This window comes from Lepidochelys kempii, chromosome 2, assembly GCF_965140265.1.
Source record: "Lepidochelys kempii isolate rLepKem1 chromosome 2, rLepKem1.hap2, whole genome shotgun sequence".
NCBI lineage: Eukaryota > Metazoa > Chordata > Testudines > Cheloniidae > Lepidochelys > Lepidochelys kempii.
This window is the reverse complement of record NC_133257.1, coordinates 229,841,974-229,857,921: the sequence shown is the minus strand read 5'-3', so window position 1 is coordinate 229,857,921 and position 15,948 is coordinate 229,841,974. Positions and strand designations below refer to the sequence as shown.

Genomic DNA, 15,948 nt, shown 5'->3' with positions numbered 1-15,948 from the left:
CTAACTCTGCCTTGTTGAGTGGAAATAGAGCAGCTTGCTATGACAGAACATTAGTTGTACTAACAAACGTGCTAGGAATGAACTGATCTTGTGCAAACAGAGAAATAGAGTGCAGTAAAATTGTTTTGTGGATATGATTAGCAAGTTTGCAGCCTTTCCCCCTTCTTAGCTGATGTACGTATGCTAGGCCTTTACAAAAAAGCTGAAATGTAATGTCACCTTCCCTAGCAAGGCACCTAGCTGGCAGCAATGAAAGGGTTAAGCTAACACTCGGTGCCATTTTTAGCAGTAATGGTGCATAGAAACACACTAGAAAATGGCCTCCCAACTCTAGATGGCTGGGGTTTGATAACCTGACTCCTTCCCCACCCCCCCACCACAGTGAGGTGGTGATGGCTATTACTGATGCTCTGTAGAAAGGAATGTGAAAGGTAGACATTGCTTTGAAAGATGGGCCTTGCCCTTAACATGGTAACAGTATACACAGGTAGCTACCATTCCCTCACAATTTATTTCAGATGCAGCTTTTCCACCTCCAAATATCATGCTGATTAGTTTCCATTGTCTTTGATTTCTTTGGCAACAAGATGAAAAGAAGTGGTATCAGTGCATCATATGATTTATCCCTTCTCTTTTATGGTCAGTGTTACTTGAAGCTTAAAGGAGGACTACAGGATAGAGCTTTCAATCCTGCTTTAAAAATAAAACAAAACCAGTTGCCCAGGGAAAGAGCAAGAATACTGCAAATTATTCCACAGCAAAATCTACCTGAATAGTCTCACTGTACTAAGAGGGTGGCCGATGGCTGTGTCACCTTCATGCTGTTTGATCTAGGCAGATCAGGAAGATGTTAGTATATAACTGCAGTAAGCTACTTACTGCTGATCCAACAACTAACCTCATAAGAAAACTATATTTCCCACCATAATGCCTTAGCTGTGGAGATGCTATTGGAGATTGTGGCTTTGTTCTGCCTTGGGGCAAGCTCTAAAAGTACCTATGAAGTGGTCTCCGTTGGCTGAGCAGTGCCACTGGGGGGCACAATGTCAACTATTGCCAAGTGGCTGCCACAACAGAAAGTCATCCCTTCACATGGTCCCTGTGTGGTGACTAGGGTTAAATGCTGGTTGCCTTTGCTAAGGAAAGCCTATTCAAAGACTGGGTCCAATTACCATCGCATTCTGGGTGATTGGTTAAGCAAAATTCTATATAGAATTTATTTCTGGATCATTGCTGACATATCATTTAACGATTTTTTTGAGTGATCACTAACACCACAATTTGTGATCCATGCTCACAGTCAATAATATTAATGCTCAAAATGAAGAAGCCTATGGTTTCCAGCCATTTGTGTACTTTGGGTCATTTCACCATAAGGCCTCTTTTTGTATAGTGTTGGAAAGAAATATTAAAATAGCTACCGGGGAACAGAGTGTCCAACTGCCTAGGAATACATTGTTTGAACAAGACTGATCACTATTTGATTTACTCTAACTCATCCTGTAGTGATCCAAATTTCTAAAGCAAATAATGTATTTGCAAATGTTCTGAGGCTTGTATTACTTATAGGGAAGAAATATTATCATCTCTCTGAAGTGGAGGGGTGAGACACAGCAGATCTGGATTCTATTCAAGCTGTGCTCCATGCCTGTTGCCTGACCTTGGCTAAGTCACATAACTGATTTATGCCTCAGTTTCCCCAGCTGTAAAATTGGGATAGTCCATCCCTCATGGGGATTTTGTGAGGTTTAATATTTGTAAAACATTTGGATGATTTGTAAGATCCTTGGATGAAAGTTTCTATATATGTAGAAATTATGTAGGGCATAATACATAGGTCACCAAAGGATAACCTTACATCACCTCTAACCACCACGAACCGTTTCAGCCATGTCCCTGCGTTTTCTGACCCTTGTGTGATGTAATTTGTTAGACAAAAGTAGTAAAATATGAAAGGCTTAAAAACAATTCCTGGTTAACTGTGGCACCTGTTCTACCCTGATCAAGGGATGTCTCTTTTTTGCCTTTCATTGAACTCTTTCCCTGTTTGTAACCACTGTCCAGTGAGATCAGCAGTGCACCAACTGCTGGAATACTGTGTTCAGCTTCAGTGTCCTCGCTTTTAAAAATATGGTAAAGAGTTGGAAAGGCTTTAGGAATGCACGACAAGAATGATTTGATGTCTGGAAAGCATGCTACAAATTGAGCAATACTTAACGTTAATGAAGGAAAGGGCCAGAGGTGAATTGATCATAGGCTATAATTCCCTGCACAGGAAGAAAATAACAGACACTACAAGGTTTGTTAATCTATTACATCCAAAAAAAAATTACATTAAAATAATGTTGAAGTTGCAGTCAAGCACTCAAATGTTAGGAAATGCCAGATTAAGGTTGCCTCTTCAACCTTAATTCAGCCCCCTTCTGTGCAGGTGTGACCCAGGGATATCTTTGTGCTAACTGGCAGAGGGCACAGGGGTGCATAAGAGCTATACAGATCCCCTGGGTCTGATAGCTACATGTTAATTCCTCAGGGTGCCATGCAAAGTGTCTTCTGAGAGCCTGTGTCATACTGCTCCTCATAATCATAGTGAAATGTATGGATGGATAGTATGTAAGGAGTTATGTATATATGCTGAAAGTTATGTTCTCAAGATCTGTGACTGAGGGTGATCACCAAAGGGTGGGAAACCGGTTTCTTTCAGGCATGAGATGTTTAATCTAGCTGTCTGATATGGTGACCAGACAGCAAATGTGAAAAATCAGGACGGGGTGGGGGTAATAGGAGCCTATATAAGAAACAGACCCCAAAATTGGGACTGTCCCTATAAAATCAGGACATCTGGTCACCCTACTGTCTGACTACAAGTATACTGAGTATTGTGGTGTTCACACTGGATACTCGTTTGCAGTCTGAACCGAATGCTAATGAAGGGACTGTGAGATCTTCCAGAGAGGGAACTTATAGGCAGAAATAAAGCAGCAGGATGGAGTTCTGCTTACAGGTGAAGACCGTGGATTTTTGGAGAATCCAAGTTACATTCAACATCATTTAGTGAGGGGACAAGCAGAAAGCATGGCTTATTGGGTCAGCTTACCTGGCTGAAAAATGCTGGTGAGATGTACTAAGTTCTAGAATGTGTGATGGGGACTGCTAAGCCCTCTGTCTCACCAAGCTCCTGTATCCCTTGCACACTATGGTGCTGTTGCCAAGCTACAAACCTCTGGCAGGTGCTGCACTTAGGGACAGTCCACACTGGTAGTGCTTTAACATGCCTTGTGTGGCTCTTAAAAAGCCACCTCAACGAGAGGCATAGCTCCCAGGGCTGGGGCACTGTTTACACTGATGCTTTACAGTGCTGTGACTGGCTGTGCTCAGGGGGGTGTTTTTCACACCCCAAGCAAGAAAATTGCAGCACTATTAATTACCAGTTTAGACAAGCCCCACAGACAGGAATGTACCCAACTGAGTTACATGAATGCTTCTCCCAGATGCTCATGACCTAACAATAGAGATGCTCCAGCCACTTCCCCTCAGTCCCAAGGCCTCCCATCAACCAACTAGAAAACACACAACCAGTGACCATCTGTGAAAAGTTAAGTGACTTGCTTAGCATGACACAGGCAGAGGTAGGGATAAAATCTAGTTCTTCAGGGTGGCATTCAACTGCCTAGACAATCCCCTTTCTGCAATACCCTGTCTCTTTAACTATATGCTTCTACAACATATGAGGCAATGACCCTACAGCCAAAATTCTGCTTCACCCCCAGCAGACAAACTATCCTGTGCACTATATATCTGGAAGTAAGTGTTGAGCTCACCTCTTCCTTTGGAAACCCCCAGTTAAGTATTACTGAGCTTGTTCCGATTGCTGATATGTGGTTGTATATCCTTGTAAGTATGGGTCCATACACCATAGGAGGGGGAGTACACAGAATCTTATACAAATAGGCTACCCTTAGTTGTAGAGGACATGGGTATTGACAGGGATGGTAAACTATTTCACATGTAACTACTACTGCCATTCCATCAGCATAAGCTCCCAAGCACTACTTGTTCATTAAACCTATATAAAATTTGATCCTGTGAGGTACAGATGCAAAATACTTAGAGTTTGTGTAACTCTGCCCCAGATTTAAGATGTTCAATAAGTCACTTGACTGTGGCTCTTGCCTTAGCTAAAGTAGTAAAAGCATAACTTTCTGTTTCATGCTACTAAAGCCTATACTCACCTGTTATTAAACGCACAGAGCCTCACTTGTGCATGAGGAAATGGTTTGATTGTGGGCTATTTTTACAGCTGACCTATTTTTGTATGGTCTCATTTTCAGCCATAGCTTAGTGATTTTTATCTAGTGTCAAGACGCAATGAGCCCACAATTGTTGTGTTAGGGCTCGTTCTTTACTTTGAGGGGATTTGTTTCCCCCCTTCCAGGCTTATTGTGGATGGCGATTACCAATTGTAAGATGGCATGAGTCAGTTTTGTTTTGTTTTTTTAATATAGTTAAAGGCCCTTGCTCTAGGTGCCACTGATGAGTGATGTGTACATCTAAACACCCAGGCAGAGGCATTGGTGCAGCTTTTCACATTTTTTTTTAAACTGCAAATTTCTATAGATAGTCACTTGATATGATTCCATAGCCTGGTTTTGAATCCAAGCACCTACAGCTCATGAACTTGGATGCTCACCTGTGAAAACAAGGCTAATACTAACTGATTATGTTCACAAATAGCTAGTTAGTAATTTGATAGAAATAATGTCAGTTCAACTTGCAGCTGCCAGTTTGTGTAGTCCATTTAATTCAATGTGAGTGGTCCAGTGCCCCTGTGTATAATTTGAAGCAAGCTAAAGTTAAGGAAGTGAGTACAAATTTAAGTTTTTTCCAAGTGTTTTTGCTGATGTTAAGTTCCATGCAACTGTCATTAATTGGAGTTGTGCAGGTTAGGTACTTTCAGCACCAAGTTGCTATTCCCATGCTTTCTGGGGAAAAGTGATCAAAGTTTAACAAAATTCACACACATTAGAAAGCCATTTTCCAAATATTTATTGAAGCAGTGAAATTGTTCATACTGTGCTGGAAAAAGCAGTTATTGAATTCAGAAACTTAAACAGTATTGTAGCACAAGATATTGCTATCTGTAAACTAGACTCCATTGTCAAATCTAAACCTTCAGGGAGAGTCAGTTTGCAAGATCTAATACCTATTCTCTAGCATAATAATCTTGCGCTTTTGGAAAAACTGCAGAAAGGCACTTAAGCTGTTTCTTCCTTTAAGACAGGGACTTTAAATTTTGCTGGTAAGAATCTTTTCACTGCACAAGTGAGAAAGGTGCAGTTTCTCTAGGGTTTTCACTCCAGATCATCGTGATGCTGGGAAGTTTCATTGATAACCTGTTGAAGAATAAGGCAGCTTACATTAATTTCTGAGCAATTTCAATACTCAAGACATCTGACTGTAAAATTAGTTTTCTAGATTTATTCTGGTATATTAACACAGCTAATAAAAACTTCCACTATGCCATAGTGGAAGTTGATGATAGCCACTCACTTGTGGAAAAGTCAGCTATTGGTCAATTAAATTCCAAGTTGAAAAAGAGTGAGCAAAAAAGGCATGGGGGAAATCAGATATACTTTGTTTACAAGCACCTTATTTGCTAGCCATATTGCAGAACTAAGTTGCTTTTAGGAATGATATTTCAGAACTAGCTAACCCATCTCTCTAGGTCTAATATCTAGAAACAGAAGTAGCAGCCTTGGATAGATGTGTCTTTACAGCATGGTTATGAATGTTTTGCTATCCCTGCATAGAGAGGCGCCTAGTTTGTTGAAGGTTGCAGTTAGCACATTCTGATCTGTACAAAATATTCAGCCCAAGTGCATGTTGCTATACTGAGTTAGCACTACTGTAGCTTGGGTAACATACGTTAAGCATGCACTGTTTGGTAAAAAATTAACACTGTACATCACAACTAGCTATTATCTAGTACCATTCTGTCTATATTGGTCATTTGTTTTACTTCCTCCTCCACTAAAAGAAACTGATACAGGCACCAACCTCTCCATTTCTGGTTTCAACAGTCTTAATTAAGAGTGTCCTCTTTGAGTGGGTGTCAACCATAGGGTGGGAATCAATGTTGGTTTCTGCAGATGTAAAATTATTAGTCAGTTATGATTCTTCAGTGATCTAGTTGAAGTTACACATTTGCTTTTGCACATACGATAGAATGGACAGATTCTTTACAGGAAAGACTGATGTACTTGATAGCTGACAAGTGCCAGGCACCAACACTAAGATCCTAAAATTACTAGATGTTTTGTAATTAGTCATATCTTAAATCTGATCACCCATTGTCAAAGTAAGTTTTCAAACACTATTTAGGAGGTCTCTATCCAGATCACTTACAGAAACTACTCTAAGGGGCTCCAGTCTGAGGTTTTAATGACAAGTAACTGGCTACAATTAACTCTTTAATTCAGATATCTTGCTTTGATGTAGGCAAGAGTTCTGGAAGTGGCTAGTGATCCTGGGTGTTGATTTTCAGGGGATCCTTTTGGAACCTCAAAAGGGCCTGATTTTCAGGGAGCATTAAGCTCCTGCATTCAGAAAAACCCTTTTAAATGGTCTTTAGTTGGGTATCCAAGATCACTAGCCACAAAATACTGGTTGTAGAGTTTTGTTATGAAGTTATTACAAGGAATCTCTTCCTGAACTTAAAAGAGTAATTAAAATATCAACATTTGAACTAGTGGTCTCTGGTGTTAAACAAGCAACATCTGGGTTCTGATATCAAAACCTGAATCAATTACACCAGACTAAAAGGAAACTGTCTTTAGAGTATTAGTTTACCACAGCAAAAGGATACAAGTTGTCAAAGAAGCTTCCTACACTATTCATGAGAAATTAGATACTACTTACCCCTCAGGTTCAGGGAAGCAAAAGTTGGAATAGGCATGGTAATTCTGCAAAAGAGAATCTATGTTTAGTGAAGCTAGTCTCTGGAATTTAGTAATTCTTTAGCAGCTACTCTTCAGAGTTGCTGGTCATATTTGCATTAGTTTTATCTACCTGCTCTCCTCTCCCTCCAACAGTTTTCTATAGGTAGCAATCTCAATATCAAGAGCCATCTTGACATTCAGCAGTTCTTGGTACTCATGAAGATGGCGAGCCATTTCTTCCTTCATGTTTTGAATTTCTTCCTGCAGACGGGTAATAGTGTCTTGGTAGTTAGCAGCTTCAACAGCAAAGTTGTCCTCCAATTCACGCATCTGGCGCTCCAGGGACTCATTCTACAAGAGAATTTTCAAGTCAAGTGTTGGCTGCAGTTTAGTAGCTGTCAGCCTTCACCTATTGGTGGTTTAAACCCATATATTCTATAATAGAAGTTTAATACCCTGACCACTAGTGGAAGGTGCTCAAAAAAGGTCACATGGACTAATGTCTGCCATTTGTTAGCTTTCATCCTCTCATGGGGGAATTATGGGAGCAATGTAGTGTTTAACGACAAACCAACAGCAACATTTACATATCAGAAGAGGCAAGGCCACAGTGCCCACCTTGCATCGGAGTGGAAATTGGTGGTATTGTCCCTAGGTTCCTTGTCTCAATACAAGAGCAGCCCCTGAGAAACCTCACCAGCAAGTTTCATGTAGTACAAATCTGGTCAATGGTTTATTTTCAAAGAGACCTAGATTTGTAGCATTGACAGTGTGCCTAGCTACTGAAGTTTCTACATTAAGTAGAGTTTGACAATCTTAAAGATTTCCTTAGTTATACAGGGGAAAAAATGGGTCCATTCTTTAATTCTTGCTTTGTTTTACAGAGGTACCGATATACAAATATTAAAATTAGATCTGAAGTCTTTTGTTTTTCAAAAGGAAATATAACAAGGAGTAAACATGGTGCAAAGTGTAAGATTAGTTAACAGTGGATTAATCTTTCAGTTACTCAGCTTGTGAACATACACAGCTCAATACTTCAGCTTTAAAAAAAAAGGCGTCAAACGGGTCACCAAGTTCCCATTCCGTAAATAGCCAGCTAGTACACAGCTGAAAGATGCAAGTTAATCAAAAGGGCCCTTTAGCTTCTATTTTAGAAGCACACCATATTTACATTAGTCTGCAATCTTGTTTGATAGGTCACCTCCATTCACATCCATCTTAGTATTTAGTTATATACATAATGTGACAAGATATCAGCACAAGTAGTAACAGCTGCAGTGGTATGTTTCACTTACAGTTCCTTTAAGTGCATCAACTTCACAGGTGAGGGACTGTATTTGTCTGCGGTACTCATTAGCTTCCTGTTTGGCCTGACGGAGGGCATCATTGTTCCTAGTAGCAGCTTCAGAGAGGTCTGCAAACTGTTGAAAAATGCAGATTTACAGTTGGTATAATACTTTAACAAAAATTTGTCATAAGGTTATCTGGAACACAGGAGTAAGAGGATTGAGGTGATTAAGAAACTGCACATACAAAGATCTTAATACTTGAAACAGAGGCTCTAAACTAGTGCTATGCTGTTACAGCTCTTCATTCTCTAATTTGATGGTTAAAATGAAATACATACATTCTAAAGTTAGCGTTCATTATTCTTGATCTAAAATGTATGTTGCGCTATATCTTTACCCATCCATTCCTTCCTCTACCAGCTCATCAGTACACAAGCCACCCCTCAGTGCACGGGATGCTTCTAACTATGCAAAGAATAGGAAAGATGACAAAACAGGAAGTTAAACTACGTAGTATCTAGGTTCTTGACACAGTATTATGGCTCAGGGCCTACTGTAGATTTGTGACATGCTGTACCTGTTTTCCTGACTTGGGAAAGTTAGATAAAGCCTGGTCTCCTGGATGTAAGTAGTTATGCATTATGGCAAAGCTATCCTGGATATCTAAAAAGTAAAGTTAAGCCAAATATCCTTATAGTCACATAAGAGCCATTCACTTACCTTGGACTTGTACCATTCTTCAGCTTCCTGAAGATTCTTAGCAGCAACACTTTCATACTGCTGACGGACATCACGCAGGGCAGCAGTGAGATCTGGTTTAGCAACGTCTACATCAATTTGGATGTGTTGTTCCTGAATCTGGGCCTGCAGTTCCCGGATTTCCTTAATAAAAGAGTGGACAGTCAAGTATTGTTCTATGATAGAACGTACAGATTAATATTCTAATGCAGATGCATCTTACCTCATCATGAAGCTTCTTCAAGAAGACAATCTCTTCTTGCAAGGACTCAACTTTGCGCTCAAGATCAAGACGTGCCAGAGAGGCATTGTCAACATCCTAATTAAAGGGAAAGATCATTTAGCAAGGTCACTATACTAATAGTAAGGGGGGAAAATGAATCAGTGTAACAAGCAAGTTTACTGCTCGTTTGATCCAAAGTCAAGCAGCAGAGTGACCTATCTGAAAGTCTGTTGCCAGAAAGAATTGGAAATCTATTTGCAAATTGGGTACTGGCATGCACAGAGTTGCATGTCAACTGTAGGTGTGTGTGTGTATTTTATACATCAACATCAAATCAAGCAGCACGTTTCAGTCCAACTCAAAAGCATTTGGATTTTTCCTGAAGTATTTGTTATGCATTCTTCATCAGAAGATAACGAGAGTCAGGATAACAAAAAGTTAGGGAATTTCTTGCCAAATTCTCTGGCAACACAAATCCTAGCTCAGGCCAAAATTCTATCAATTCTATCCTTAAGAAAAAAATTGGTATATTTTATCCATCAGAACACCTCCCCGCCTTCTACTTAATGTCACTGTATACTGTCCTCATCACATGACTAGGTAGCACTAGTAGTGCTCAGCTGGCACCATGCTTTATCTCAGAAGGGAAGACTTCATTGATGGGTTAATTGTGCATGATCTAAAGAGCTTTTAAGGTCAACTCTTTCTGGGAGAAGGTTGTTATACAAATTAATTATCTACCTTGTGTAGATTGTCAAGGATTCATAGAATTTAAGGGGATTGTTTACATATTCAATCTTAAATTGTATGCCAGATGTGCCATCAGTTAGTATTCCCCCCACCCATTTTAACCAGTGGTACCTGATATGCTTGTAGTTCAAGACTTGCCATAAACTTCAAATTGTCCTAACAGGTGCATTAGCATTGTAACAGCCTACAGTAGAGGGACTAACTTGATAAGCTTTAGTTGGAGGAGTTCCAACTTACCTACATGTGCTTCTATTACATGAGCACAATGCAATATAGTTAACTTCAGTCAATTCATTAAAGTTAGTTTAATCACAACTTGTAATCAAAGTCTTTTCGCCAGTTTGGAAGGTCATGTTGAGTGAATTTAAGAAGCCCCATAGTCCTAGCATCAGGGCTAAGTTTTCAAAGTAGTGTGTTGGAGCCAGATATGCAATTAGATCATGCATAGATCTGAATATTTATTAGGACTTTTTTTTTATTTAAACATACTCAATGATGGACAGAACAATTTTAGAGGACTGGATATGTCTGTATTTTTTAGATGCATCTCTGAATTTAAGCCAAGAGGTCAGTCTTGCCATCATGGGCTCATTAGACATATTCCCTAGTACCAGACTAGCTGGGTATACATTGCAGTAACTCATTCATTGTACTGATGCACTACCTAGTTGTGCCCCAAAAGCAAGCAATTCATTGAAGCTTTACCAAATGATGGATGAACACAGATGCATCAAATAGCTTTTCATTCTGAAGCGGTTACCTGCTGAACTATGTAATGCAAGTGAACGTATTTGCTTACTTCAAGAACAGCTCTTACCACGTGAGTGTTATTTTCTTGTTCTGATGTGGAATTTTAAGTGCCATAAAAATAGTGTCCTACAGTTCTCTGAAACTATACTTAAAGGTTGAAATAGCATGACACTTCTGTGCTCTGGTAGGAAGATGCAGGCTGTTTTCTCAAGAAGGAAAGTCCAGAGCAAGCTATATATTTAGTTTTGCATGTCAAACTTTTGCAATCCGTTTACCAAGGGAAAGATTTGTCATGCCAATGCTTCATTGGTCTTTTTTTATTCCTCAAATGCATGCATCTTTAAAGCTTCCTGCAGTTTTCTTATCTTAAAGTGCATAAGTCATTTGTAGTCAGACCCAAGACAGTGGCACTCATACTGAATGTGAGTTAAGTCTTAACTGGTCTTCAGTGAAATTTATGGTTAGTGCCTGTATTTCTGACAAGTATTTAATACTGAATTCTATGCATCAAGTATTACTGACACCTTACATCTTAAAGGTTCAGTACATGTATCCCATTTTCTTTAATATTAATGGTGGTACTGGGTATCTAGTTACAGCAAGGATTGAGATATCAGAGCCAAAAAAAATCACTTCCGAGTGACCTGTTTATTAGAATACAATCATCATTTATACTATTAGCATATGGCAGCTAAGTGTAATCCAGTCTATGGATTATGCTAAAATGTTTGACAACAAGGAATATGAGCGAGTGCATGCTGGGAGTGCTGCCACTGCCCCCAGTCTAGACCATTACATTAGTTTGAAAGAGAACTGTGTCCCTTTAAAAACACAGCTAAGTACAAGACCCTTTGCACGCTTTTAATAAATTAAACCAGACTTCAACCAGTTTAACTAGATTCCTTGCCGAGTTCAGCTCAGTGGAACTAGATCAAGGTTAAGTGCATTTAAGAGTGTCTATGCAGGACTTTACACCAGTTTAAGTCAATTACATTATTAGGCAAGCCAGCGCAACATGTGTTAAGACAAGCCTGATGTTGTGAAACATACAATATATTCTTTAAATACAGAAGAAATTGAAATTCATTGAGATGATGCCTGGCATCTTCCACATTTCAGGCAAGCAACTCCATTTTTCAATATGCCTTCATTCTTACATAAAGAGATCATGCTATTTGTCTTGAGGAAGGCTTGGGACCGTGTTGCACAATTCAGCTGGATTGGCAAACTTCTGGTTGTCATTTAGACGTACATCCACTAGGGACTCTAGAATACCAGACTAAGCAACTTTGTGACCCAAGACACATCTGAGCCCAGCTGGCTGGAGATAAAAGGAATTCTAGTAATGCCTTTCCACAGTGATAATCTCTTTTGAAAGAAGTCTTGAGAGGCAAGTTCTTTAAGATATCAAAAAGTCCAAACTCAAGTTAAAAGTTTTGGGTTTGTTTCTAATGAATGAAAAGACAGGCTGAGGTTGCAAGAACACCTATAGTTGCTTTTAATATAGTGATCAGTAGATCTCAAAGCACTTTACACTTCCCTCCCCCATCTGTAAAATGGGGAAACAGAGGCACATATGGGTGATGCGAGTTGTCCAACATTACCTGCAGGCTACTAGCAGAGCTGGGATAGAACCCAGGTCTTCCAAGTTGCAGTCCAACACTGTAAAATGCTCTGAAGAGCTCAAAACTTTTACATGAACTGAAGCCTAGTTTCTTACTAAAAAGTAAGCTGTCTAATTTACAACTCACATTAAAGTTTAGATGACTGAATGTTTCTCATTTATTCTTTGAGAATTTCTTTTAAAGAAAAAATCCAGTATACACACCATCTTATGACTTGATTGCTGTTAACTTTTGAGATCATGACCAGGGATCCTAGAAATCTGTTTGCTGTGGAAAAACAATTTGTGTTCTTACAGAGAATATTTAGTTTTTACATATTGTGAAAAGAGTGTGTGAAACTCTGTTTATCAGATCTAATTGTGACCGGGGCCAGATCAGAATCAAAAAATTCTGATGATCAGGAGACCTGGCAAAGAGCTTTCTACCCCGCGTTTTAAGATGGGAGAACTTGGGCAGTGAGACACAGGTGGCTGGTGGTTCAGTTAATACAGAGCTGGATAATGGAGGCTCGGATAAATAGGGTTCTACTGTATAAAAAACAGAAGTATTTGGCATAAGAAATACAAATTGCAATTCTATTAATTTTAATAATGATCAATGGCACTGGTAGGCTTCAAACTTGCTTAAAAATTGTAAGTATCAGTAAAAACCTTGTGTTCAACTAATATAGATATAGTTACTAAAATGAAATGCTGAACTTTAATTCCCTAATCACAGAAAAAATGATTTGTTTTTTTAAAAAAAAAAATCAGAATTTTGTGGGTTTATCACAGATAACTAGGATCCCTGGTCAGACCCTCCTCTAAAACCTGAAGGCAGCCAGAAAGAGAAATTGTCTGACCTATCAGTAGACAACCTTAACAGGAAAATTCTCAGGTGTTAAGGCAGTTCTTATTTTGCAAGAATTTCAGAGCAGCATAGCTAAGTCGGTCAATTCCCATAATGGAGTCCTGTACTAAGAATTTTAAGACTGGGCCATATCTAAAATAACTGATGTTATAAAAACATTTCTCTAAAATAAGCTTACATCATTACACATTCAGTAAGAATGCAGCCTGCAGCAAGCCACTCTTCAATACAAAGAGTTCTATTATTTCAGTCTGCAGCCACCATGCTTGCCATAATGCCTGTATCTGCATTCCATAGTGAATCCCATAGAAACCATTAATACCCTTCAGCCAAGCGAACAGATGGCTCCCTTTCACCCTTATTGGATCAGAAAGTGATTCCACATTGGAGTGCTTTTGTAGAATAGGATAGTCTTGGATAAAGCAAAACAATAGCTGTTCCCCTCCCTACTTAAGGCTACATCATCACTAAAGAAAACAAGTTACTACATGAGGACTGGTGGATTCTTGTTAAAAAAGAACCCCACAAAAATCTAGAGTCTTATTTCTACACTTATCCATTCTCTGCTTTAAGGTTTCACCTCTGATGTGTTAGCCATTGTACCTAGTCATGCAAGACAACATTTCTGTTTCAATTTACTCATTGCAAATACATTCAAAAGTGTCAGATCTGCTATATGTTTTTGTAGAATCTCCAGATAATACTTTAAAAGTAAACTGTTTCCAATTTTATCAGTGTCTAGACTCAAGGAATGGCAACGCCCTTGAATAGAGCAACTTCCTGGAGTTACTAAGAGAAGTCTTGCACCTTTTACAGTTGCTTTTTACCACTAGGTGGCTCTACATCTCACTTGTACATTATGCCAACTTTACACATTTGGCTTTACATTCAGTGTGCTCCTTATTTTAATATGCAGAAATGATTACAAACCTGTCTGAAAGATTGCAGGGTGTTTTCAGCTTCTTCTCGCTGAATCATCTCTTCTTGCAACCTGAAAATAGTAGCATATTGATTAAACAAATAATGAACTTGGGGAAAAAATCAGCACTAGTCTGTTCAAATCCAGCTGGTAGCCACACCCAGTCAGAGGGGGAAAATGGGGCCTCTGACAAAAAGGCATCTCATTCCGACATTTTTCTGGTCTGTGCCCTCTTTATTAAGTTTGCATGACTGGGCTTTGAGACTTTCTGCTGTTACAGCAGTCTGAAATCCACAGATAGCCTAACACAAGCAGTGCCAAAAAATTGTTACTGCTTATTCAGCTAATGAGCAACAAAAGGCTGATCTAGATTTGGGTTGGTTTTAAATAATCTTTTGCTAAATTCAGATTCTGTTAGGTTGCAATATTTAAGAAGTGGATTTGCCAAGCTAAAGTTTTCAAACCCACCAAAAACCTCGAGATAAGATCTACAGTACAACAGTAGATACTGAAAAATCAGATGAGAGAGTGGCAAAGCTAACTTTTTACTTGGTCTTTTCACTACACTGAACAAAATACTAGAGACCCAAGTTTGAGATGCCCCTACAAGATGGTAGCCGCCCAAGATGGTTTTCCACAAAAGCCTGCGCCTTCAACTTTAATTTGGACTAGAAAAGCCTTTAATATACACATCAGCCTTGTTTTGGCTCCAGGCAAATTAGCTTATGGGTGCGCACCAGTTAGTTATCCATGTGGATTGGATCTGTTTTGCACTCCCTCCACCTCCCCGCTTCTGAAGCTCAGTTTCCATGGCCAGCTAGTTGGGGCTGACACCAGCACAACTTTAAGCGGTTTTTAGGCGCAGGAGGGGCGGGGGAGCGTCTCGCACTTTGGGAATGCAGATTGTTCCCCTCGCTCCCCACTTTGCCCTTGGGTAGAAGCCAGGGCGCCCCCTCCCCACCCATCCGCCCCCCCGGGGGCACTCACTTCTCCCTGAGCCGCAGGATGTCGTCGGCCAGGTTGTCCCTCTCCACCTCCACCCTGGCTTTGTCGTTGGTGAGCTGGTCCACCTGCCGGCGGAGCGCCCGCATCTCCTCCTCATAGAGGTCCCCCAGGCGGGAGGTGCCCTTGCCCTTGAGCTGCTCCAGCTCGGCCAGCAGGATCTTGTTCTGCTGCTCCAGGAAGCGCACCGTGTCGATGTAGTTGGCGAAGCGGTCGTTCAGCTCCTGCAGCTCCACCTTCTCGTTGGTGCGGTTGGCCTTGAACTCCGTGTTGATGGCATCGGCCAGCGAGAAGTCCACGGTGTCGTGCCCGAGCCGCGCGGGGGGCAGGCTGCTCCGCAGCCGCAGGGCCGAGGACTTGGTGGCATAGCCGCCGCCGGGCGAGGAGGAGACCAGGCGGCTGCTGCCGGGGCGGATGGCGCTGCCCAGCGAGTAGCGGCTGGAGGAGGTGATGTAGCGGCTCCCCGAGGTGCTGGGGCGGCTGCCGCCCCCGAACATCCTGCGGTACGAGCTCTTGCTGCTTGCGGTCGTGCTCATGGCGGCGGCGGCCGGCGCTTTGTAATTCCAGGGGTGCTGGGTCCCGGAGACTCCTGCTCGAGCGAGAGGGGCGAAGGAGACCGACGGCGGCTGCCCGCCGCGGTACTTATACTCCCGCCACGCCCTCAGCCAACCCGGCCCGACGGGCGGGCCCTGCCTTGCACACACAGCGAGAGGCGGGGCCCGGCTGGGCGAGGGTCTCTCCACTCCCACTCGCAGCCCGCGCGGCAGTGCGCACAAAGGCGGCCGGGGGAGGGTTCCCGGGCCCGGGGAGGGACGGAGCGGTTTGCCGGGGCTCGGAATGAGGCGACAGGGCGTGGGGATCG

The 15,948-nt window shown here is 41.2% G+C and overlaps 1 protein-coding gene across 1 annotated transcript; it reads right to left on the bottom strand.

Moving 5' to 3' along the window:
* Positions 1-5,030: 5,030 nt before the first annotated feature.
* On the bottom strand, positions 5,031-15,717 carry VIM (vimentin). The gene is made up of 9 exons (XM_073334132.1): positions 15,072-15,717; positions 14,096-14,156; positions 9,192-9,287; positions 8,951-9,112; positions 8,237-8,362; positions 7,069-7,289; positions 6,919-6,962; positions 6,058-6,143; positions 5,031-5,393 (listed from the first exon to the last, which is right to left on the bottom strand). Exons 1-9 carry the CDS (start codon positions 15,620-15,622, stop codon positions 5,352-5,354), a joined length of 1,389 nt encoding a protein of 462 aa, XP_073190233.1. The 5' UTR covers positions 15,623-15,717; the 3' UTR covers positions 5,031-5,351.
* Positions 15,718-15,948: the final 231 nt, after the last annotated feature.

Bases quoted from the DNA above. Each gene is read 5' to 3' on its own strand.
- VIM (XM_073334132.1), bottom strand. From the start codon at position 15,622: ATGAGCACGACCGCAAGCAGCAAGAGCTCGTACCGCAGGATGTTCGGG. The intron at 14,157-15,071 runs GTGAGTGCCCCC...TACTATTTTCAG, and splicing joins ATCCTGCGGCTCAGGGAGAA to GTTGCAAGAAGAGATGATTC. The intron at 6,963-7,068 runs GTAGATAAAACT...TCTCTTTTGCAG, and splicing joins TTGGAGGGAGAGGAGAGCAG to AATTACCATGCCTATTCCAA.